This window comes from Chrysoperla carnea, chromosome 1 (assembly GCF_905475395.1).
Source record: "Chrysoperla carnea chromosome 1, inChrCarn1.1, whole genome shotgun sequence".
NCBI classification, from domain to species: Eukaryota; Metazoa; Arthropoda; class Insecta; order Neuroptera; family Chrysopidae; genus Chrysoperla; species Chrysoperla carnea.
The window spans coordinates 10,388,908-10,415,181 of NC_058337.1; the positions used below are offsets into that span (position 1 = coordinate 10,388,908).

Here is a 26,274-nt window from a genome sequence, read left to right on the forward strand (position 1 = left end):
CTGCACCCCTCCCACATACATAATAATAACATATGAATTGTATGGGGAAAAAAATTCTTACTATAATTAATACAGGTTATATAGAAACTAGTTAGGTACTCTTATCCATAATGCACTAAATTACAGGAGTTATTTTTTATTTAAATAGTATCACGTACTGAAAGTAAATGCATACAATCCTTACAAAAATAGGCGGAGGAAGCGACTCCATTTCGTTTTAGGCTATATCTCCATAACCGTGCACTTTACACCAAAAATGGTAATAACCTTTATTGTACATAATTAAATTACCTACCTTTTATGCACAAGCAATTTTTTTTTAATCACTAACCGTTTATGACTTATACGACTTACTAATTGGTTATTTTACCGATATGTCTTCTAATATTTGTTTAAACAAGAAAATGATAATAACTTTACTTTTGAATCTACAAATTTTCTGAACAATTATGGGGTTATAGGCCGTAACAGTTTTTCTCCAAATGGCGACACTTCCCCCCACCAAATTTGTAAGGATTATGTGTATTTACATTCAGTACGTGATATAGTAAACCTATTTTTACGAAAAAATAACTCCTGTAAATTAGTGCAAGAAAACATTCTCAATTATCTGTAGCTATAATGCAATATTGAACACAATATTAATTTTAGAAAGAAAAGTTTTAGAAAATTTATGGATTTAAAAGTTAAGTTATGAGCATTTTATTGTTTAAACAAATATTAGAAGAGATATCGGTCAAATATTCAAAAAGTAAATCGTAATTGTCCTATAAGTCATAAACGGTTAGTGATACAAAAAAAAATTATTACAAAAAAGACAGGAAATTTAATTATCTACAATAAGATTACTATTTTTGGTCTAAAGTGTGCGTTTATGGAGATATATCCCAAAACGGCTTTCCTTAAAATGGAGGCAATTCCCCCTACTTTTGTAAAGATTTTGTGCATTTACATTTAGTACGTGATACTGAATCTATTTAAAGAAACAAGTGAAAACAAACAATTGACTGAGTTAATTGTTGAAATACCATGCATAGTCAGTGTTGATTTCTTTATCACATTACACATACAAACATGTGACACATATATAACTGATAATCAAGTATAGTACATATTATAAAATTTCCGCCTAATTGGCGCCCTCACGGGTAAACAGTGATGTTCACGAAAAAATGTTTCAAACAAAAGTTGTTTAATTTTAATTAATAAGGAAAATTTTTTATATTTAAACTTTTGTTCTATCTCTAACGGATTACAAGATGGGTCCTACGGACCCAAGACCCAATTGACCTATGATGCTCATTTACAAACTTGACCTCACTTTTTACGGCCTGAGTACGCTTTAAAAATTTCAGCTCGATATCAATTTTCGTTTTTGAGTTATCGTGTCCACAGACGGACGGACAACCGGAAATGGAATAATTAGGTGATTTTATGAACACCTATGACAAAATTTTTTTCCTAGCATCATTATTTTTAAGCGTTACAAACTTGGGACTAAACTTAATATACTATGTATATTTCATATATACATGGTATAAAAAATAACTCCTGTAGTTTAATGTAGAAGAAAATTCTCTGTAGTCTGAAGTAAATCGTGAGATACCTACATGAAAATAACGTTACAAAAAGCGTGAATATAATTATTATGATAATTAGGTATATTATAAACACTTTTGTTTTTGTGAAAAAATTTATTTATAGTTTAAATATTTATAAAATTATGTTATAATATTAATTTGTTGATGCAATTTCGCAAAATATGTTTATTTATTATTCCAATGATTTAATATTTTGTTCTAAATCAGGATACATCTAAGAGGATCTTTGACGTTTAATGAATGTTGGTAAGATACTTATTTAACTAAATAAGTATCTTATCAACATTAGTTTAGTCGAAGAAACGATGCAATGAAGTTCAAAAAATTTGAGCATTTGAACAGATTCGTTAGGGCGTCAGGAAATTTTGTGACCTAATTTGATTTATAAGAAATTAAAAATATGCAATTGCATTTTAATTTGACCGTAAATATTAAATTTACAATACACTGGAGTTTTTGGGGCCATTGAATACGAATATCACAGAGGTCTCAGATTGGTTTCAGAGGTACCTGGTGCCCAGTCCAAATCAGTCCAAACTCGTTACTCGAGGGATTTTGGGGTCGCTGAACACTAATATCGTGACAAAATTGGTCTCAGAAATATCTGGTGCCTGAGATGAACGGTATCCCCGTCACCTCCTGTAGTTTTCGAGAAATTCGTTATATAATCAGTCCAAGCTCGTTACTCGTGGGATTTTGGGGTCGCTGAACACGAACATTGCGACAGAATTTGTCTCAGGGGTATCTGGTGCTTAGGGGTGAACGGTATCAGATCAACTAACTCGTAATTAAAACATTACGAAGATATCAAAATAAAAAATAAGAAACGTTCAAGATAACAAAAATGAAATTGATACAAAAATCTGTAACGTTGAATGAAAAAATTGTGCAAGCTGCAACTGTTTCGACGTAAAAAGTTTCAAAGAGAAAGTGATAACTTTTACTGAATCTGAATGCACAGAGGAGGCTAGCAAAGAAGAAGACAACTTCAGCGTCTAAGACTAATTATGAATAATATTACAATTTAAACATTGTTTTGAAATTTTGACAAAATAAACTGTACAAACATCAAAACAAATAAATTTTCGAAACATACTAAACGATAGATATATTGCTTGAATGTGCACCTTTCTTATCATATACAAATTCATAATTAAGAAACATATAAAAAATTACGATAAAAATCAAGTAATCACTACATATTATAAAACAAAGTCGATTTTTCTGTCCCTATGTCCCTATGTCCCTATGTACGCTTAAATCTTTGAAACTACGCAACGGATTTTGATGCGGATTTTTTAATAGATAGAGTGATTCAAGAGGAAGGTTTTTATGTATAATACATCCATATTATAGCAGAGTAAGGGGTTGAAATAGGGGTTGAAAGGGATATGCTTCAAAAACTAAAAAAGTTGTGCATCGATTAAGCTCAAATATTGACACGATATACAACCAGCTTCAAAGATCTATTGTTTTTATCTACTTTTAACCTTCGGAGGGTAGAAAGGTGTAGCGAGAAAGTGGGAAGGAATTATCGAATATTTACAAATATACCTAAGTGGGGTATCAAATAAAAGAGCATGACGTGTACATTACAAAACTGTTATCCGACGCAAGGAAATGTGGAGGGAGGGGTGCAAGTGTGGATGTTGCCCAGCAAAGCGGGAAGTTCACAGCTAGTTTACAAATATACCTAAGTGGGGTATCAAATAAAAGAGCATGACGTGTACATTACAATTATCCAACGCAAGGAAATGTGGAGGGAGGGGTGCAAGTGTGGATGTTGCTCAGCAAAGCGGGTAGTTCACAGCTATTGAACTATAATTTATAAAAATATATTAAAAAATAAAAAAAAAATTTAAATTTAATTTGACATTTACCATTATTTAAATTTTTACAGAAATCTTTAATTTATGGTTCAAAATGACGATTATAGATAGGGCAGATCTATGATCATCATTTTGAACCATAAATTATAGAATTCTGTAAAAATTTAAAATAGTAAATGTCAAACAAATCCTGGCCAACCATTCTAATATACTCAATGAATTATGACTATTTTACATTTAAGAAAATTGAAAACTTTGTATATCAAGAGAGGGTGCAGGCTACAAAGTGGTGGTTTTTACTTTTAAGCCCAGTGAAGCGGGCGGGTATCAACCTAGTAATAACATAAATTCACGAGGACAACGAGAATACCATTCACTCTGGTCTTCAGGTACCTTAAAAGCTTGCCATTAAAAAGTATTTTTTATTTAAATTTTTATTCAGATTGATACTAATAAAATATAAATTTCTAACTGCAGCACCAAGTCCGAAAACTAGCTGTTAATCAAATTTATTGTTATTCGAAACATAAAAATATTTGCTAACATAAATGAACGTTCCATACGTAGTTGATAAACTTCAAAGGAGAGATCAACATAGAATCATCTAGACATAAGCATACGGAAAATTTTGTTGTGTGGCGATGTTTTCAAATATCAAAGAATATTTAACATAATCCAGTTTTCCTTTTCTAATATTTTCGAATACTGGCTAAAAGTTTCACAGCACGTTACTCAATGTAGAAAAAGAATTACAAAATAAAGGCTAAACAACTGGCTGTAACTGTATGGTCACTGGTAAAAAATCAAATTTCGAAGAACTTTTATAAATATCGTAAATAGGCAAAAAAAGAAGAACTTATTCGTTTTAAAAGAAATTCTGAACATAAACAGCTTTCACTTTAAAGTATCATTTTATGAAGATTTCATGATATGAGTATTTATTGATTCGATGTAATCCTTAAAAAAGATTATATTACAGGTAATTTATAACAAAGGATGGTCCTTTAGTCGGAAAAATTTGATTTGAGATACGTAGTGTAACAAATCACACAAATTATAATTTTTTTAGCATATTATTTTATTATTAAAAAATATAATACACAGGATGTGCTGTTGAAATAGAAAACATCCTGAAAATAACAAAAATTTGAAAATAGTCCAAGAAGTGGAATGTATATACGAGCACCAAGACAATTTTGGAATAAAGACTTGATTTTTTTTATATGAAATTGGACTAAGTCTAAATCAAATTTGAAAATTTTAGGGGGGGGTTGCTCGATTATTTAAATAAATAAATGGCTTCAAAAGTAGGCATATTTAACATTGATCTGAAGTAATTTTCAAAATATTGAAAATTTTGTTTAATTATTTAGCTTTCGATATTTCGAAAATCGAAATTTTTATACCATGCATATATGAAATATACATAGTATATTAAGTTTAGTCCCAAGTTTGTAACGCTTAAAAATAATGATGCTAGGAAAAAAAATTTTGTCATAGGTGTTCATAAAATCACCTAATTAGTCCATTTCCGGTTGTCCGTCCGTCCGTCCGACCGTCCGTCCGTCCGTCCGTCCGTCCGTCCTTCCGTCCGTCTGTGGACATGATAACTCAAAAACGAAAAAAGATATCGAGCTGAAATTTTTACAGCGTACTCAGGACGTAAAAAGTGAGGTCAAGTTCGTAAATGAGCATCATAGGTCAATTGGGTCTTGGGTCCGTAGGACCCATCTTGTAGACCGTTAGAGATAGAACAAAAGTTTAAATGTAAAAAATGTTCCTTATCAAAAATTAAACAACTTTTGTTTGAAACATTTTTTCGTAAACATCACTGTTTACCCGCGAGGGCGCCAGTTAGGCGGAAATTTATAATATGTACTATACTTGATTATCAGTTATGTATGTGTCACATGTTTGCATGTGTAATGTGATAAAGAAATCAACACTGACTATGCATGGTATTTCAACAATTAACTCAGGCAATTGTTTGTTTTCACTTGTTATTCTTATTTTTCGTCTACATTCATGAAATTACAACAAAATTCATAATCAAAGGTGAAAATAAAGTACAAATAATTTCAAGCCTTGGCACTCGTACTACCTTAGTACACTCGTACTAAGTAACGATTTATCCACCCAATTTTGATTATGTTTTGATATCAATAGTTTTTTATACAAAATTTTCCATTTCTCATACATAATTAATAAAATGGCAGATTATAGATAAAGTTAAGGCTATTCAAAAGAGAATAAATACTTCGCCTTTTACTAAAAATTTCATTGGAGAAGAATATTGTGAGACAAAGGCTACATTAATGCACTTAAAAATAATCTCAAACCTAACTGTACTAGATGTCACATGTGCACAATATGCTCACATGTGTTTGGCGAAAGCGTGATTACTTCTCTCTTTCAGCTTGATATTCATACGCAAAGATTTTCACACGATTTTCGTACGAGTACTTACGATATTTGTAATTTTTTGCAACGCATATGAATTTGAGTGCGGTAAGTAAATTTGTGCACACGATAGCCAATTAGTTGTTTGTTGTTTGGAAAACAGTGAGGAAAGCGGAAAGTACTCACCACTCATGAGGAAAAAACCATAAACTTTGACAGTGATTCAAATTTTTTTTTAAATTGTGAATAAATTTGGCAGCACATTGAACTTGTAAATTTTATTATACCTACGCATATGATGAAAGAGAATTATTTTAAGATCTAATTGTATGTTAATTATTAAAATTTTAACAGACAGTTTGCCTTTTATTTTACTTGAAGGTCAAAGTATGCTTTCATTTTTTGACATATCAACCACAGATTATAAGTTAATTACATAAAAAGATAGGCAACTCTATTGAACATGAAATGTTGTTCAACAAGCCCCTCGGAGTAGGACACTTAAAGTAAACTATACCGATTGTAAGCTATCTCGTAAGACATATAAAATATATGAAGTAAGCTTTTATAGATGTTCTTATGTATAAAACAAAGAGGAAATAAGAACGTCCGTAAGCTGTAGCTGCCGTGTAGCTGCTAACACACCTAGTATATCACCAAGTACAAACTTGGCTTGGTTTTTTTAACGACAATCAAGTGAAGAACGAAGCAATGAAAGGGATTTATTGAATGTTTCTTTTTCTAATTTCTAAAAATATCTTACTCTTGTCTGTGGTCACTTAGCACATATTATTAATTAATGGAAGCCAACCGGTGCAAACTCGTCTTTCTGGTCTTAAACTCTGCACATACCCCACTCTCAGTGTTAGAAAACGTTGGTAGCTTAATATTCTTTTAGCTTATCTTTTTCATAAAAATTTCATTCTTTCATTTATCTTTCGGTTTTGAAAGGTCCCCGCTTTTTTAAGGCTTCATCATGTTAGAAAACTTCTACGATGATCCCCATTAGTTTTATTAATCCAAATGTTACGTAAAAATTTTTTAAATGAAAATAACTATGGTTTTATTAATTATAGGTAGGTTATAGATTGAAATGTACTGTACTACACACCTGTTGACATAAATGTAGAATTGTAGGCCAACACTGATGTAAGTTGATGTACTCTAATGTACACAGATGAACTACTGTACATCAATTGCGATGTAAGTATATCTTCACCGACGTACGAGTGTACATCTACTAAGATATAACAAAGAAATCATAGAAAATATCCTGTAATCCTAAGCGTATTTCTTTACAAAAAAAATTCCTTTCAACTGTTTTTTGCTATTTGCGGCGTAAATACTCGTCCTATCAAAAAAGTTAAATGTAATTTCTTGACAGTAAAAAAATCTAGAACTTTTATTCTTATCATTTTTTAACATAACCTCTTAATTTTCGAGTAAAACGAAAAAACCTTTTTTTTGGTTTTTTAATTTTCAATTCCGCGAAAAAAATGCAATCGTTATGTAACTTGATACAATTGAATCTATTTGAATTTCTAATGGCCTGGTATTTTTTTGTTTTTTCTAGTTAAGTAGTTTCTGAGAAATTCACGATTTTCGGTAAAAAAGACCTCTTTTTAAAGTCGCTGAAAAAGATTTTTTTAACGATAGGCAATTTCTACGACGGTCATTTTCTTCGTGGAAACATTCTTAAAATTGCAAAAAACTGGAAAATTATATAATAATCAAATCTCATATCCATTCGCTGAGTTGTCTCATATACGTGTGTCTTACGTTTTGACATGTGGGAAGATGAAATACTTGACTCTGATTGCTTTGAATTTGCTTACGCCTTTTTTTGTATCTGTGATGGCCATTAAGCTGAAAACAATAGTTATTGGTTTGTGAGTGAAATCTATCATTGGTTTCATTAATAAATTGTTATTAATTTCAAAAATTTGATTTATTTATATTTATTTACAAAATAATAAAATACTTTATACAAAAAGACATTTAAATTTTCGATAAATTATATCGAAAAAATTAATTACACCAATTTTTTTTTTTAAATTCTTCGAATCATTTTAAATTTTTTGAAACAATTTGTTTGACCATACGAATGTAGTTAAAAATATTTATCAGCTTTGGACATGTAATATGTGTGGTATCCAGAAAACAAACCATTTTAATTATACTAAGATAATATTGACTTTTTTAGACATTTAAATCCACATTATATTTTAATCAGTCAAGAGACATTCTTTTTATTTAGTGGGGGTAGGGGTGGGGTAAGTGAAACAATATTATTTTTTATGTTTAATGTGAGAAAAAATTCTTATTCAAAAATATTTTTATTTTTGCAATTTACTAATTATTATTATATATTTTTTTTAAATTGTGAACTGGCATCATAAGAACTATTTTTATTGAGCATTTTATTTAAAATTACTTATTGTAACATTTTAGAAAACATTATTTTTTTTTGGGAGTTTAATTGCATCTTATGTAATCGACGCGACGCCAGTGCATGAAAGTGATGGTCATAGAGGCCTTCGAAATTTATTTAAATCAACAAACTATGTTTTTTTACTAGATCATTTTCTCGTTTGTCTAAATTGTTTTAAGAACATATCCTCTACAATAAATTAAAAAACGTACATTTTTGTTTGGATTAATTTAAATATAACACTACAATTAAAGCTAAAATCATTTTATTTTAATCTTTTATTAAAATTTCTCTCTCAATTTCTATTTATAATAATAATATAACGGTCTTTGATAATTAGAGTAATGAGTTTTGATAATTAGGAAGTTTCCACTTGCCTAAAATTTTAGTTTTAATATCGTTATTTAATAGAAGAAAGAGATACATGATTGAATGGTATAAACATTTGTTCGATATCTTTAAACTTGACTCACTCGTTAATGCTTTTAAAATTACACCACAAGTTTAGTTTTATATATTGTTTGGTGGTTTATCAATGAGGATTGTCCTCATTGACACTTGTTTCTAATAAACACAACCAAATTATTAAAGGAACAAAAATTTTCCCTTAATTTCTAACAGCTGTACCTTAGCGAAAATCATCAAAATTAGACCCGCAATAGCTTATTTAAAAACGTGTTCTTTCTATTTTTTAATCTTTTGCTAAAACGAACCACCCCTTCCCGTTTGCACAGGAGGCTCCTCACTTTGAAAAAGTGAGAAATGTTATCTCTATATTTTAAATGAAGTTTAGAAATAAATCAAAATTTTAAAAACTATTTTACAACAAATTTATTAATAGCACTCGAAAGATTGTTTTTTGGCATGTTCTAAAAATAACAAGTGGAAGAGTGATAAAAGTTTTTACAAAACAATATATCAGGGCTTAACAGAAGGCAGTTTAAGTTTTTGTACGAAATGAGAAAAATTTCATTGTGATGAATATTTCAGAAGATACATGATAGAGGAGTGCCAAATTTGCTTTGAAATCGAATATCTTGGTCCAAGAAGTTCGTACGAGAAACTTTTCTATAGCTCATATTCGAGAAAAATAAACAAGCTTTCGAGTGTTATTAACAAATTTGTTGTGAAATGATTTTTAAAATTTCGGTACGCTTCTAAACTTCATATAAAATGTAGGGACTAGATTTCTCACTTTTTCGACCCCTCCGAACAAAGCGGCAAGGAGTGAATTTTTGGGGAAAAGATTCCAAAACAAGAAAGAGCGAGCTTTCGAATGAACTATTCCGGATCCAAATTCAATGATTTTTCGCAGAGATACAGCTGTGTAAAATTTACTTAAACTTTTTTGATTGTATATTACAAACATTGGCTGCTTCATTATAAAAAATTGCATTATTATAACGATAAAACAGAAAATTTAGACTCCCATCCAAGTTATTTTAATAACTTTATACCAAAAATTTGGATTAACATAAGGACAAAAAATTGGATTTTGTTTATTTATTATCTAAAAAAAATTCTTTGTCATGAGAGTCTATATTACAATGATATTTGTAACTTATTAAAGGAGTGTGTCGAAGTCGAATTTTAAATTACCATAATCTGACTATTCTTTAAAATATACAGAATGTTCGATTTACATCTAGGCATATAAATATTACGAGTATGACAGAATACATGCGCTAATCAATATCGTGGCTTATAGCTGTTGTAGTTCATCTATTCAACTAAGAAACTACCACTCTCCAAGCGTCTCACAACTATCTCAACGCATATCGAAGCTTCAACACATGTATATAATACCTCTCACTTAGATACATTGCTTAACGCATGTATTCTGTCATATGCCTAGATGTAAATCGAACATTCTGTATAAACATTCTGACTATATTAAAGCGTATATTTAAAAAAAGGAAACTTCCTAATAGTCTAGAAGTGAAATTCAAGTATAAAGTAGAAATGAATTTGTTTTCGAGTTTAAATCATTATACTTAAATAAATAAATTAGGGACGTGGGAGAACCATTTCTACGCTCATTTAAAAAAATATGATTTCTTTCCACATTATTTTTAATTTAACACTGAAATTTACATTATTTTAGAATACATTTATGAAAATAAATAGGGAGCTCTCTTTTAATATTCCCAACTTTCTTCAACAAAGTGAATAAAATTTGATTTAGGGAAAAAACTATTGAAGCCCTCGGATTTGAGCTACACTTTCAGAATAGTTGAAAATTTAAGTCATGTTCGTAAATTATGTGAGATAGAGAAACTGTTAAAATTTGAAGAAAGATGCGGCTTTGTGCATTCGACTCCGAATTGCTTAAAACCTGCGGGAAAAATGAAATTTTTTCATTGGAGCTCCTCCAGAAAATATGCGTGTTGTAAAATAGATGCCATAATAATGTAAAACAGTTTAAGAAATACATTTAAAAAAATGACCCTCGCCATCTTATATTTAAAAAGTGGAATGATCTAAAATATCTCCCATTAGTCAAAATAGATTCTATTTTGAGACGGAACCCCACTTCTAGATAATTGCCTAAAATATATTTTTAAGAATATAATTTCCAGAAACTTATCTTTTTGTTTAATCAGCAAACATAAAATTTTTCTTGTTAAAAATTGAAACCAAGCTGAAGTTTTGTGCAGATCTTCGTTTAGGTGTCCTAAACATAGCTTGAAAAGAACTTTAGCATCTTGGAAGGAAATAATTTTATTTATTGGAAAAACTTTCATTTAAGATTTATGCTTATCGATGACACTCCTTCGATTGTGTGGAAAAGAGTACGTATTTGTGTATACCCTGCGTTTAGAGGGGTGTCTTGATCGAATAATATTTGTAACAATAAGAAATAGCAAATATTTCATGAAAACATGAAAAGGCGTAAATATCAATTCCATAGAAAACATTTCAATGTAATCCGAAATGAAACAATTCGTAGCGCAGTGAGCGCATTAGCTAAGCGATTTCTCTCGGACGCTAGAAAGTCTATAGACACATAAACTATATTCTTGAAAAGTTAAAAAAATCTAATATTACGTTTTTAATCTTTCAAGAATTATTATTTCAAAAACTAACCGTCTAGAGAAAAAATCACATCAGTACTTTTTTGCTTAAAGCTGATCATAAAATACAAAAATATTTTTTATTTTGAAAAATTCAAAATTTTGTACAATTACAAGCCTGGCATGCACTGGAACTATAAGTGGGTGAATAATCCTCAAGTTCAGTTCATTTAGTAGAGTTTGCGTTGTTATCCATTGAAAGAAAGTGAAATGTCCAGTAATTGTATGCCTTTTTAGAATCGTGTCATACATGTGGGTCTTTTTCTGACACCGTAATTGGAAGTGACGAAGTGTTTTTTTTTTTAAATTTAACTGTTAAGGGGGTTAAAAGGGGATGAAAGTTTCTATAGAAATCCGTTATTTTGTACTTTAGAAAGAAATCTCAAGCTATCGAGATTCGAAAAGTTCGATAATCGTAAAAAAAACTCGATTGCGCTAATGCTTTTCTTTTGCCCAATAATAATTCAAGTATTATGTTCTTTTTCGTTAGCATCAAGTAGTTCTGCGACGAATTTAAAATAAGTGATTTGTTAGCGATCCCCTTCTTGCTTTAAAGAACTTATTTGTGGGGGTGGGGAGTCTCATAAAAAAAGATAAAAAACGTTCTACAATTAGTAATGATTGCATTTGTGTTTTTACTTGTCTCTATTCTGTACATGGGCGTTTGAGTTAGTTGAAACCACAAAAAGAAATTATTTTTACAAAATTTTTGGAAATTATAATCTTTTTTACTCTGTTTTAGACCTTGATAGTACAGTCAAAGATGTAACAGATTAAGGAAAATGAAATAAACCGCTCACTTTTTAGTAAATCTAGTGGAATGTGTTTCTTAGGTGTAAATTATTATTTGTAAACCATAAATTAATTGCGAAAATGTTTCTATTTGTAAGTAAACATTTTCTATTCGGATCCATCCGTTGAGCAATGGCCATTTTCCCGAAATATGACACCTTGTTGAAAAATAAAGCAAAGGCTACCAGCTCCTCAGATAAATACCACAAGTGGCGTTCTAAGACACCCGTTGCTACTGCACTAATTTCGGAATCAATCGATTTGTATGATTTTAATATCGCCAGTCATTAATCGGCGCATCTGCTGCCAAAGGCGCTTCGATCCAAATCTTGGTGTAAATTAGGGTGCCGAAAGTAACAAATTGGATAATTTGTGTTTTTTCTCTCTTGGTAAACTTAAATACATTTGAACTACTTCTGAAGAGAAAAATCTTCATTGCATACAACAGTTTCGCCATCAAACGGGCATGATGTAAGACTCTCAAGAACACTTTCAACAAACTGTTCCATGTTAGAACTGAAATCAAGGCTATGATAGTGTTCTCGAGAAAATGTATCCCAAGAAACTCCGAATCTTTTGAACAATGGGATCTCAGGTGAGCTTGATGGACCAAAGCACAGTGCAGATATATTTGAAAGCATTATTTCCAAAATATGATGACGACAAGCAGGCCATAATAAACCAAAACCTGCCTTTGCTTCTAGGAAAGCACATACACAGGTGTTAGAGGCAGTAGTGTCAAAACTCATAGCTCGAATTTGATTTTGTACTTTCCAATATTCTATCGTGTCAAAAACAGCATTAGACATATTATCTCCCGTCCCTGTAGTAAGCTTGGGTACGCCTAACAATTTTCACAGCCATTGTCAGAAACAAGAATCGATAGGCGCTATTTCCTGTTTACATCAGGTAATAATTTCCCATCCCAATGTATTACAAATGGATAAGAAGACTCGAAGGTCATTATTCTAGCTTTTTTCTGGCTCACATTTTTTACGTAATTCAAAAATAACACTCGCTTGAGCACCCTCTTTCGCTGAAGCTAGTGACCCTTAATTTTACAATGTTGTTTCTATAGATACGTCTCACAAATTTACGGTGGGTGGCCAAACTGAAAACAAGCAAATTTTTTGGACCACGCTGGTATCCATGTTATAAAATTAGTGTATTTCATATCAAGGCTAACTGTGAAATAATCGAAAAACTCTTATACATGTATAACATATACGTCATACAAGTTGCTTATTTTAAGTCAACGTTATATTTTCATTTAACTAACAATTTATTGTTTATTAACAAATAGAAACATTTCTGCAACTAACTTATGATTTACAAATGATAATTTACACTCAAGAAACACATTCCACGAGGTTTTAACAAAAAGTTAACGATATATTTCATTTTCTTTTATCTATTACATCTATGACTGTACTATGAATACATTAAACGGATAAAATAAAAGTACTCCAATCATCTTAGAGTTTCACCTCGGAATCAAACGGAATAAGCTGAATATTTTTACAAACCTTTATTTTGATAGTACAAATAATGTCTCAAAAGTCACATATGGTAACGCGTGCGTGTCCTTATATATTCAAGATCAAAGGTCTCAAAAATCAGTTTTTTGTGAATATCACGTTTATTTTGCCTTCAATCGTATTAACATTATTCGTAATCGTATATAACATTAGTATAAAAGTTGTAGAAGATAAAGTTTTGTACAAATTTTTGTACAAAACAAAAAATTCAAAAAATTTTCATTAAATACAACTTAAATAATTATTTAATACCTCATATTTATAAATAGTGACCTAGCACTGCAGTCCGTTAAGCTAAGCGCACCATATTCTGCGCCGTCTATTTCAAAAACGGTTCAACGAACAAAAAAAAGTTTCATACAAAATTTCTAGAAAATTTAATCTTCTACAACTTTTATAATAAATATAAATACGATTGAAGGCAAAATAAACGAGATATTCACAAAAAACTGATTTTTGAAACCTTTGACCTTGAATATCTAAGGACGCGCACGCGTTATCTTATGTGAATTTTGAGACATTTGTACTAAGGTTTGTGCAAAAATTCAGTTTATACCGTTCGATTCCGAGATTGACCACTAATTTGGTCTGAGATGATCGGGTAAAAGAGAAAATCTAATATATGTGTAAAGAATATAAAATTTTACATCACATCATCACTGTATTTTCCACTATAATATAATTATAACATAATATAACAAACATACAAAAACAAAAACAAAAAGCGCAATATAACAACATATAAGATAAAACAAGTATGGAAACAGACATAAGCGTATTATAAATGTATACAATTTTATAAAAAATCAATTCTATATTCTTTACATAAAAAATGTTTCATGAAATTATCTAATTTTATATTTTATTAAGCGTTTTTTTTTTTTATTTGGATTTTTTTTTCTATTTAATTTTTAAGCCAATTTTCGAAATTGAAAATTTTCCGAATTTTTTTTAGTGACTAATTTGTACAAATTATAAATTTAATTCTTTTAGAAGTGGTACTAATTAACGAAATTTATTACAAATATTTACTTATTGAGTGGTAACATAAATTTTTTTTTTAAAGTACATCTTTGACTAGAATATAACATATATTAGGTTTAAGGATCATAATAGTTTCTACTAGAGATTAAAATGTAGGCGTTATTTTAGGCATATTTAGTTGGAAATATTTTTAAAGAAGCCTATATAATGCTTCATTCGGCTAAATAATAAATAATTTTTGCAGTGCTGTTATAAAATATGCCATAGAATTTCTATAAATCCGCTCAATTTATTATTATCTTCTAAAAGGGATTTTTTTTAAGTGATATTTCTTAATTGGAAATGAAACATATAAAAATAATTTCAATCGCTATCACATGAGCTTGATTGGGTACTTAATTTTATACCATTTGTGTCTGAATATAATTTTCCAAGAGTCCAAGACAGTGTTTAGCCTGGGGTGCAAGGAGTGTGTGGCATCCGAGCGCAGAATCTTGGGGTAGAACAGCCTATCGTACCATCTGAATTTGCGAAATTTGCCGTTATATTGCCGTTATGCACCCTAAAATCAAAAGTTCGAAATTCAACTTCAAGATTACGCTTGGAGACAGCTGTGGTTGTCTTTGGTTTAATTCCTATCTCTTTATATTCTAAATGTGAAAGTAAGGATGTTTGTTTGTTTGTTTGTTACGCTTTTACGCAGAAACTACTAAATGAAACTTTACAACAATATAGCTCATATATCAGAATAATACATGAGCGATAATTGATAAAGATATATTTAAAAAAATAAAATAAAAAGCTGACATTTTACTGCGTCATCTATGAATTAACCATAAATTAAAGATTTTTGTAAAAATAGTAAATGTAAAACAATTCATGGTCATCTTTCATGGTATACTCAATGATGAATTCAGACTATTTTACATTTAAAAACAATCCCTATCATTATTTCGAGTGTTATGGAAGTGGCATAAGTGAGAGCAAGGGAGGTGAAGGCGGTGACCTTTACTAATCTTTACTTTTAAACGAAGCAAAGTATCAAGCTAGTATAAAATAAAAATGATATAAAATTAGTATCCTAATAAAGCCAACCAATATATCATGGTGATTGACATTATTCTTATGTGTCATTAAGTATTTCGATTTAAAAAATGAAACTTAAAAAAATTCCCGTTATTATAAAAAGAAATGTTTACAATCGAATTTCTCATTTTATTTTTGTTTCTAAATTCTACTTAAATTTTTATGGACGGTAAATACAACATCCAATAATAAATATTAATAAAATATTAAACATTAAATATAAAATAAGACTCACCAAAAAAACACAGTAAATTTAATATTTAACAACTTAAGTAAGAACATTTAAGTAATAAGATGAAAAAATTTTACTTCTTGTCAATACGTATTTTGTAGTGGTTCAAATAAAATGTTATCGAGCGATAAAAAGCTCGTTTTACATTTAAAAAAATTTCGAGAAAATGTTGAAGGGTTTGTAAATTTTGGGTTTTTTGTATATAAATGTATGCTTAAGTACTCCAGATAAATGAAATATTCTATTGCATTACATAACAGAAGTTTTATTCTAATTTTTATTACTGGCTATTGATGAATGGTAATTAACCTGGTAGTCTAAATTGGAACTACTGAATGCGGATCCACTTCCTGTTATAATTAGTACGAATTTTTATCACCAGTTGCCGGAGTTTATCTTATTTGAATTTGAATATTTTTATTAGCCTTAAACCCATTAGCACTCGCGTCAACTGTTCTTAAGTCGTTTTTTTTATTGAATTTTCGTATACTTCTAAAAAACTACGCAGTAAGACTTTCGCGCTTTTATCATTACCATCTCAAATTTTAGAATATTTCACTTATCTGGAGTTTTAATATATTTTTAAGCACCTTTCAGTAGGAATGTTCAACAGCAAAGAAATTTATTTCGTACGTTTACCTCAATTTTTTTTTTTTGTAACAGATTTGCAAGAATAATTCTCTTTTCATAGGTTCTTCTTTTTATTTATATAATCATTTTCAAACGGTTATTAAGATATTTGTCAAGACATATAGCGATTAAAAATAGTTTTGCAAGAAAAATTAACAAATATGAAGTTTTCAACGACATAAAGCTGTAAAGCTTCTTTTAATTGCTATCAGTTTTCGAAGTTAATATTTATTTTCATATTAAACATGTATAACATATTTAGAAGACGTTTTTGCTTTAGAAAATAACTTGACTGCAAAAAGAACTAGATATACCATGTGTGTTTGTATCATCTAGGCATTTAGTCATTTACATATCTGTAGTATGACAGAATACATCCGTTTAGTAATGCATCTAAGCGAGAGGTATTATATATATGTATTGTAAGACTACAGATACGATACGACAGATCTTCTGTTGTATGCATGTAGAGAGTGGGAGTTTTGATGAACTTAAAAGTTATCTGTAACTAAAAAACTCCCACTCTCCAAGCGTCTTCCAACTAATGTTCAATACATGTATATAATACCTCTCGCTTAGATGCATTACTAAACGGATGTATTCTGTCATACTACAGATATTTATATGCCTAGATGGTACAAACACACATAGTATATAAACAAATAGATTATGCTTAGTTTTGAATAACTGATGGGCGGAGCTACGCACAGCCTAAAACGCTGATCGTAGAAATTTGAAACTGGGAGTGTGTGTTCTTTGTATGACGTTGACAATCGATAAGAAAGGGTTTTCCGAAATTCTACACCTAAGAGGAAGAAAAATTGGGGCAAAGTTTGTATGGCACAACGTGATTCCTTGATCCACTCTCTTTCAAATTTTGGATAAACAAATCGTCCAGCAAAGCGAGCGAGTAGCCGCTAGTTATTGTATAAAAGAGCCAAAACACCTGGGCCTAGAATTATGTAAATTTGCATGTGGGTTTTTTTTGACACTGTAGAATATAAGCCATAAAGGAATGATTTTTGAAAATTTAACTCTTAAGCTAGGGAAAAGCGGATGACAATTTTTGGATAAATCAATATAGGTACACATTGAATTCACCTAAGAAAGCAAGTAACATAAGTTGTATTTTATTTCCAAAAAAATTAGGACTCCGCACAAAAAATTAAAACCAACGAAATTAGCGGGGATAAGTAATGGTAAATGAAGTGACATTTTATAACGCAATAGTGTTTGTATTTAAAATTGCAGTTCCCTATAGCGAAGCAGGTGGGTTAACTGCTAGTATTGTAATAAACCTATTAAATGCTATTTTCATCAATTAAGGGGGTTTATTTTTATAATGCTGGATCTTAGAACACAAAATGTTCTGCTATCTTTAATCGGTTAGGTATTTGAGTTGAATGTTTAATGAACCCCAAGACCTAGGTCAAATTACATGCTAGAAATATCTTTGTTCAAAATGAATAATTTTGATCCGAACTAGATCTTTATAGCTGGTGTATTTTAGGAAATTTTATCGATTAAAATGACGCACCTTCTATAATGAGTTATTCTTATTTCGTAAAAAATTAATTTGTTTGCTATTGAACAGTAAATATTTAGCATTAAGCATAAGAAGAGATAAAAATTTATCAAGAATGTTTAAAATCCATTAAATTAAAGTGGAATGCATGGCTAGTTTTCAGCATTATTATCGCAAACTTTTTTATCGGAAACATTTATTCTTAAAATATATTCAAAAAAATGTTAAAAAGAAATCTGTTAAAAATGTTCTCAAATTGGAATGATCATTATGAGTGTAAGATTTAAAATTAATTTTTTATTTAAATCATTGGCATTTATTTTTCCTTAACACAGCCTTTTTAAATATGGAATTGCTTATTTTGTGTGTTTTAATCTCGATTTTAAATCGAACATTATACATTTTTTAAATGTAAATTATTAAATAAAAATTGTGTTAAATTCGTTGCCTAAATATTCTGTGTACGAACATTTTTGTTTCCTTCAAATAAACAATACCATACTTTTTAAATATTTATTTAAACTAAAGTACAAAAAGCCTTTTTTTTTTTTAATCTTTTAACAGGCGCAAAAATTGTCTTTTATATTTGCAATTTAAACTTTATAAATGGACTTTGATATGTTCTCATTTTTTGTTCTTGTATGGAAATTTTATTTATTTTAATCTTTGTGTGACGTTGGCTAAAGCAACGGCAAAAGCTTGTAAAGCTGAAAATGGATATTGAAAATCTAAGGTGTACGCATTTCCATCAATTCTTCCAAATTGCATCACCTAAAACAAATAAGCGTTTTAACATTAAAAATGATTTTTTAGTACTTTTGCTAATTTCGGTCTGATATTCATAGAAATATTTTAAATTAATTTTTAAATTCTCAATATTTTATTTACAACACTTAATTTTTTTTGTTTTATTTTGTGAGAATTCGATGTTTTAAAAATAAATTTGATAAATTGGGGGTGTGTTACTTTTCTGAAAGATAGATAGAACAGAGCCAAAGGAGGAAAGCACCGTTGTTAATGACGGTTTCCCTCTATCGATTTAAACTAGTTTTTACGAGAAGCGTCAGTCATAACCACGTTTGACCGCAAATTTACAGTCAAAAGCACTATTAACCATTTATTTTCAGGCAAAACTACTATAGACCTACCTATGGAGTCAAAATTACTTTTGCCTGTCAATTAAAAGTATACATTTAACCGGCCAAGACTTTTGACTGTAACATTTACACTATTTGAAATACGTTACTTGTATTTCAAATACAAAATAATTTTATATTTAAACAATTTTAAAACCTATTTTATATTATATTTTTAAATAATTTTATCAAGCTATTATTTTCAGAATATTTTTTTTCTTAGTTTGAAAATTTTAGGTCTAGTATATCGGGAAGACAGATTTACTGGATTACTTAAAGACATAGTAACTCAAATATCGAAAAAATTTAATCTGAAAAAATTTTTTTTCTTCGTTTTCGCCAATTCGAAAAAATGAAATAATAACATGAATTATTATTTATTGTAACTAAATGAAACAAACCTGTTTTCCACGAAATTCAATTTGAAAATTTTTTGCAGATTCTTGTGTAACTCGCCCACCAAAATCTAATTGGTATACTTGACTATTTTCATTCCACATTGGAGCTTTGTTATGCATAACAAATTCTCGTCGTACGGGTACTGACTGTGTTGAACAATTAATACCATTTGGTTCAATTTTTCCACGTTTTAACTACAAAATTATCATAGCAAGTATTATACTAAGTATAATTACAGGATGCTCAAAGTGGTTTCATTATTTCGAAAAGGAAACAAAATTCTTATAAAACAATTCATTGTAAAAAACTATAATTGTTGTCCCTGGAAAGATCCATCATTAAATTTTTGGTTGTCATTATGCTTAAAGATCAAGGCTCATTTTGTGTGCTAGTGTAACTTGAGTACAATTTGTTAATTTCATCACCAAAGTCCACTATTGGGAGCAATGTAACTATTCTGGCATAGATACTGATCGTCAATACTGCTAACAACACACTACGCGATATTCTTTCAAAGTAACCCTTGTGGAAATAAATCTGTTCTGGAATTCAGAATACTTAGTTTGAAATTCAGAAAAATAATATGTGAAGTAAAACTATTTCTGAAAAAGTCAGAAAAAGTCTGAAAATATTAAATAAATTATTAATCAATCATGGTAACCATTTCTAACTTTTTCAGAGATAGTTTTACACATATTCTTTTTCTGAATTTCAAACTAAGTATTCTTAGTTCCAGAACAGATTTATTTCCACAAGAGAAAACTGTTAGATATCTTGGTTATTACTTTTTTAATCTACCAATGTTGTATTTGCTTTAGGGGTGTTAATTTTAGGGTTGTGAGATTTATTTTCCTATGTGGCGCTTTCGATATACGCAACAAAATTATTGGAGTAGTAAATTATTGCCCATAGCTCCATTAATATTGTATTTTGGATGAAAGTAAATATTGAACTTACAAATAAAATTGTAATTAAATAGACGCCTTTTTCAGGATTCTCGATTGTCATAGCGGTATTCTCTTACCTTCATTCACGACGTTTCATTTTCTTACCTTGTGCTTACGAGAACTTTTGATCATAAATTGATCAATTTGGTCCAAAAAGGAAGGACATGAACGAAAAAAATATGAGCTTAAGTTTTACCAACGAAACCCTTTGTTTGTATTTATTTCCCTCTCTGAATTACTGGACCGTTTTGAGCATCCTGTACAATTTTTTATTTGAGGGTTACATACCATACTAACCTTTTGCCTAAGTTGTGCTTTTTGAAATGTTTCTAAATCTTTATAATTTTTCCCACTAAATACTTCATCACGATCAGATGCATTGTTCACTTCATCGTCAGAACTTTCAATATTTTTATTTTTACGGTTACGTCTACCTAATAACGGTGAATTCATAAAATGTCGACGTATCGGTGATGCCGATTGATTCCGTTTTCCTTTTTTCGATGGAGCCGGTGATGCTGGCGAGCTTCTTGGTAACCGTGTGGATAATTCTGGTGAAGATGGAACAGTTGAACGATCGTCTAGTTCACGAATTCGATTTAATAAATTTTCTAATGTGGTTAACGCTTGACTATGCAACGACGTAGCTGAACGACCGTTAGGACTATCTGTTAATTTCTGGGCGAAAGGAATATCATTTGAATTTGTACGTATAAATGATGGTTCATTAGAAGTTGTGGTATTTCGAGAATCAATTAATGTTGTAACTCCACTATTTCGTGTGGTTTCAGAATGACTACGATTTCGTGAAATAATCGGACTTGACGGAGTTGTTCGTGATTCTAATATGGTTTTACGATCGTCTGTTTGTGTCTTTCGACGCATTACTGGTGTTTTGGAAGTTGTAAAAAAACTCAATTTTGTTGGTTCTTTTAGTTTTGATGGCGATTTAATTATTTCGATTGTTTGTGGAGAAGGTGGGGCTATTTTAAACCTTTCTATGGGATCTTCTTCTTTATGTTTCGGTAAATTAGAAATATTTGCTATATCAATTGATGTTGGCGTTGCCATATCACTGGAATCTAGACTTTTAGATTTTCCACAAGTACCTAAATTAGGAGATTTTTTCATATTTTCTTTTTTGTCAATTTGCTGTTTTTGTTTCGAACGTTTCATACGTGTTTTTCTATTAACTAATACTAAGCGTTTCGGTGTATCTTTGCGTAACATAGCTAATGCTATATCACATGGTACTAATTGTGCGTCAACCAAGTCTAAATAACCAACACTACAACTGCGTACCATAGCATCACCCGGATTTGGTGTACAAGAACACGGGGGTGAAGCCATAACAGTCATTGTTCGACGCATACCGGTTCCTGCATTAGGTAAGCGAACTGGTTCCATATTTTCAATTATTGAATCTTCATCAATAAATCGTAACTCATCTGATTTTCCTGTGCACCATTTGGATGCTGCAATTCCAATTTGATTTCCGCTGGGACTATTTTTATTACAAAAGGTTCGGCGTGTATGTTTTGTTCCTGTTGTTGATGGAATGTTTTGTTGGGATGTCGATGACGACGGCGTAGCTAAATCACAATTTCTTGGCTTTTTAATTGGCTCTATTTCAGCATAATTTTTTTTACTATCTAAAATTGAATTACTATCTAATTTCTTTTTAAACGTTGCGGTCGTTTTTTCTAAATTTAAGGTCAATGAAACACCATTCCGTTGCGCTGTAGAATGTTCAAAATTCGATTTCACTTGTTGAATAGAATTTGAAAAGTCGGTTGTTGAATATGAAAGTAATGTTTGCGCAGGTGGACGGTCAAAAATAATATCACTAGGGGCAACTGCATTTTTCGGTGATTGTAAAGCTGGTACTGAACCTTCACAACATAATGGTGACACAGCATGCCGCCCCGATGATGTGGAACCATTTCGGTTATTCGTATTTGATGGGCAATACAACATCGAGATTCCTGAACTATTTGAACTACCAGTTGTGGTGACAGTTGTAGAATTATTTGTTCGTAGTGCTTCACAAAAATTTACCATTTCTGTTAAATCCACGTAAGGGAATTCATCCTCGTACGATTCGGCCCGAGCCAATGCTGGAATCACATTTGGTGGTTGTTCGGGATTTAAAAATTGAGGAGGTATTTGGGACTTTGGACGTGCTAATCGACTCCCACGCGGTGACATAGGTGCTATTGGCGGTGCAACATCTGTATGTGCAGTTTTAAATGTCGGCCGATCATTTGTTGTTATAACCTCTTCCTCATCTTCCGAAAATAAGTTTGGGTTGAAATTGGGATCGGGTCCTGGAGGTATATCGTCTCTAAGTTCAGTCATTACTAACGTCATTTGTCGTGGTTGAAGATGAAGAAGAGAAGTTTTATACGTCACTTGACCTAAGTTTGCCGGAACTGAACTTGCTAATCCATGAATTTTAAATTTAGTACCCCAAATATTTGATGTTACTTCCACTAAACGTACATGCTGTAAAATAAAATACTTTCTAGATAATTTTTAACAAAATAATTCTATTATTAGTCTTACTGCTTTTAAACATTTTAGGATAGGTATTTGAGACACTAGGAAAATTCGTGTAACACTTCTATTCGTTGCGTTCAGGTAGATGGAAAGGACAACTGAATCGAAAGAATGGTCTCTTATGAAATTTGCAATAAATGACACGTTCTATTTAAAATATGACTATTTTTCAATTGTTTACATGTAATTGGTATTGTAAATGTCAAAAAAAATTGTAACTATTAACTTATTTTAATTTGTAAGAAAATAGTATTGCATTTTCAATATAAACCACATATACATACTTTAAGATTATATTTATTAAAGAGAATTGAAAAAAAAACTCGCACCAGGACTCGAACCCGGATATCTTGGATTCATGCCAAGCGTCATATAAAATTGGGCCAGCTCTAGTCACAGTGTAATTTGTCAATATTAACTCTATTTATGACTCATGTTCCTTTTTTTGTTCACTAGCTTATATACAATGTCAAACATCAAAGGCTTTCGGTTTGGTAATTGATGCTTATTTGTGATACAATGTTTATTTACGACATTGTATCATAAATAATATTTTATGATACATTACTTTATTTTTATACATTACTTATAAAGCAGGCATGGGCCAACGTGACTTAAAGAAGTCCCTCGGACTTGACATACGAGTAAGACAGTGACAACCTTACCAGAGACAACATAAAATACGAGTTAGACAGAAAGACAACATTTTTTTCTACCTATCTCATTACTATGAAAGACACTGGAATGGGTAGATGATTCGTAAACCCGTCTCGCTTCCTCCTCTATGAGCAATGCGAACTTCGATAAAGAAACACACAATAATGTTTATGACACACAATAAAGTTATAACAATGGTGACTTCGACTTAAAATAACTCAATAACTCGCCCATGTCTGTTATAAAGACTCGAGACCCAGGTTCGGCGCTTCGACGTTTGACATTGTATTTAAGCTAGTGAACAAAAAAACCTTAAATAATAAATAGAGTTATATGTTCATCCATAAAATTGTATTAACAAAGTATTGTGTCATTACCATTGAAACACCTGAAATAAAACTCATACACAGTGCGAATACTTTTAATGTCTAAAAATACAATATAATAGTACAAGAGACGGTATAAGTCGATCTTCACCCATCTGATAGCTAGATGAGACATGTTTTTATGAAATTTTATTGATTTTTAAACACTCTTATCATAGTTTTTCTGTCGGAAAGTGTTCATGGATATTTGTAATTAAATTAATTTTCATCAATTGTTTCCATGAACAGTTTTTTAGGCAAGCCTATGCCATTATTTTCGTAATTAAATTATTTCTTCTGATACCAATTTGATTGGTTAACAGATCGGTGTAGATCTGTTCATACCATACGAACAGATAAGTCAATATAGGTAACTACACCGAGTTGTTTTTTAATTAAAAATAGCCATGAACACTTTTCGACGGAAAAACTATGATAGCAGTGCTTAAAAATCAATGAAAGTTCATAAAAATATGTCTCATCTAGTTATCAGATGAGTGAAGATCGACTTTACCGTCTCTTAGACTATAACCAATTCAATCTAGAACTGGTGGAAGTGTTCTGAAGACTAAAAAATGTGGTCAGTAGAACTAGAGAGTCTTAGCAAAAATGCCTACCCTCTGTCCAAATGTCAGTGTGCCTTTTATATAATTTTAAGCTATATTACATAATTAGATTATTATAGTTTGGATTACATTGAATACTAAAAAGATGGGTATTAAAATTTCAAATTTTATTTTTTGTTTAAATAAAATTTACAAGAGAATTTTTACACAAATTTTCACGGTACCCAATACCTACCTTATTTAAAAATATTTAACAGCATTAATTTTTGTTATTATATTATGTTAATACATAACTAACAACTATGAAAAAGTTTTCTTTTTTGCCTCTTTGATGGTTTAACTGTATTGAAAAGGTCAAAAACTCGAAAATGGGGTACACTATAACTTTCTGCAACTGAGCCAAACCATCACAGCAGAGTCCTATTGTGAGAAAAGCGACGATATGTACCATTCGACCCTGATCCACGGCAACACCTGTCCGCATGTTTCACAAATTACCGACCGAAAATTAATCGATCTGGGCGTCGATTTCTGCCTCACCCATCATATTTTCCAGACCTCTCACTAATCGACTACCATCTTTCCAGGCACTTCGATAACTTTCTCACTGACAGGACCTTCGCCAATCAAGGCCAGGCAAAAAAGGCTTTCGTCGTCTTCCTCGAACCCATCCGAGTGTTACGTTGACAAAAGTTCACTGTTTCAAATGGCGCTTATTTCGATTAAATTGAATAAGTATTCACTGAGATATTACAGTTTAAAGGAGACTCATAAAAATGGACAAAACTTTTGAAACGACCTAATAATTTATTATATATCAAGTTCTTACCTCTGGTAAAGTATCTATGTAAGCTAAATCTTCGAATTCATTTGTTTCATTAGGCGGGAGCTGTCTATCACCTAAAACAGTTCGCGATCTCGATTTATGAGTTGTCGCCCGTCGCCGCCTACGTTGCATTCTTGGTGAACTTGTACAGCCCTCTTCTCGATCTGAATCAGATGAATCTGATGGTATTGCCCCACCACTTCCACCACTACCATTTGTGGATTGACTGCTACCAGAACTCTTTGCACATTCACAATAATCTGAACATTGTTCTAATGAAAAAACGTTAGTAAAATATGGATCATCTACAAATTCGAAAACTTCAAATAAATTTTATAGTTTACCTTCAACTTGAGGGTCGAATATAACAAATTCCGGTCTAATTTTACTTGTACGTTTTCCCTTCAGTAATGGCACCAGCCCACCAAGATATTCTAAGTACAGGGTATAACATGTGCCAGATGACAAATTTGAATCGTCATCATGACGGATCATTGTACAATGTAATCGGACGGAACCATTTGGGGGCCGTGATACAAACTCACGTAAAGCTAACGGACTTGGTACACAGCACTGAAATCAATGAAATATTGTTCCTGATTTCATAATATTTTATAAGGATAGGAAAATTGTACTTAGAAAAAATCCAAAACATAAAAATTACTTCGACTGCAAAATATTGTTTATGGTTCATAGT

At 30.7% G+C, this 26,274-nt stretch overlaps 1 protein-coding gene across 1 annotated transcript in view; it reads right to left on the reverse strand.

Moving 5' to 3' along the window:
* Window positions 1-18,776: 18,776 nt before the first annotated feature.
* Window positions 18,777-26,274, reverse strand: part of LOC123290715 (tubby-related protein 4) — a 61,421-nt gene continuing 53,923 nt past the window's right edge. The window contains 4 exon segments of the mRNA XM_044870993.1: window positions 18,777-18,893; window positions 19,660-19,851; window positions 20,902-23,109; window positions 25,581-26,150. Of these exon segments, the coding sequence (XP_044726928.1) occupies window positions 18,777-18,893; window positions 19,660-19,851; window positions 20,902-23,109; window positions 25,581-26,150 (3,087 nt within the window).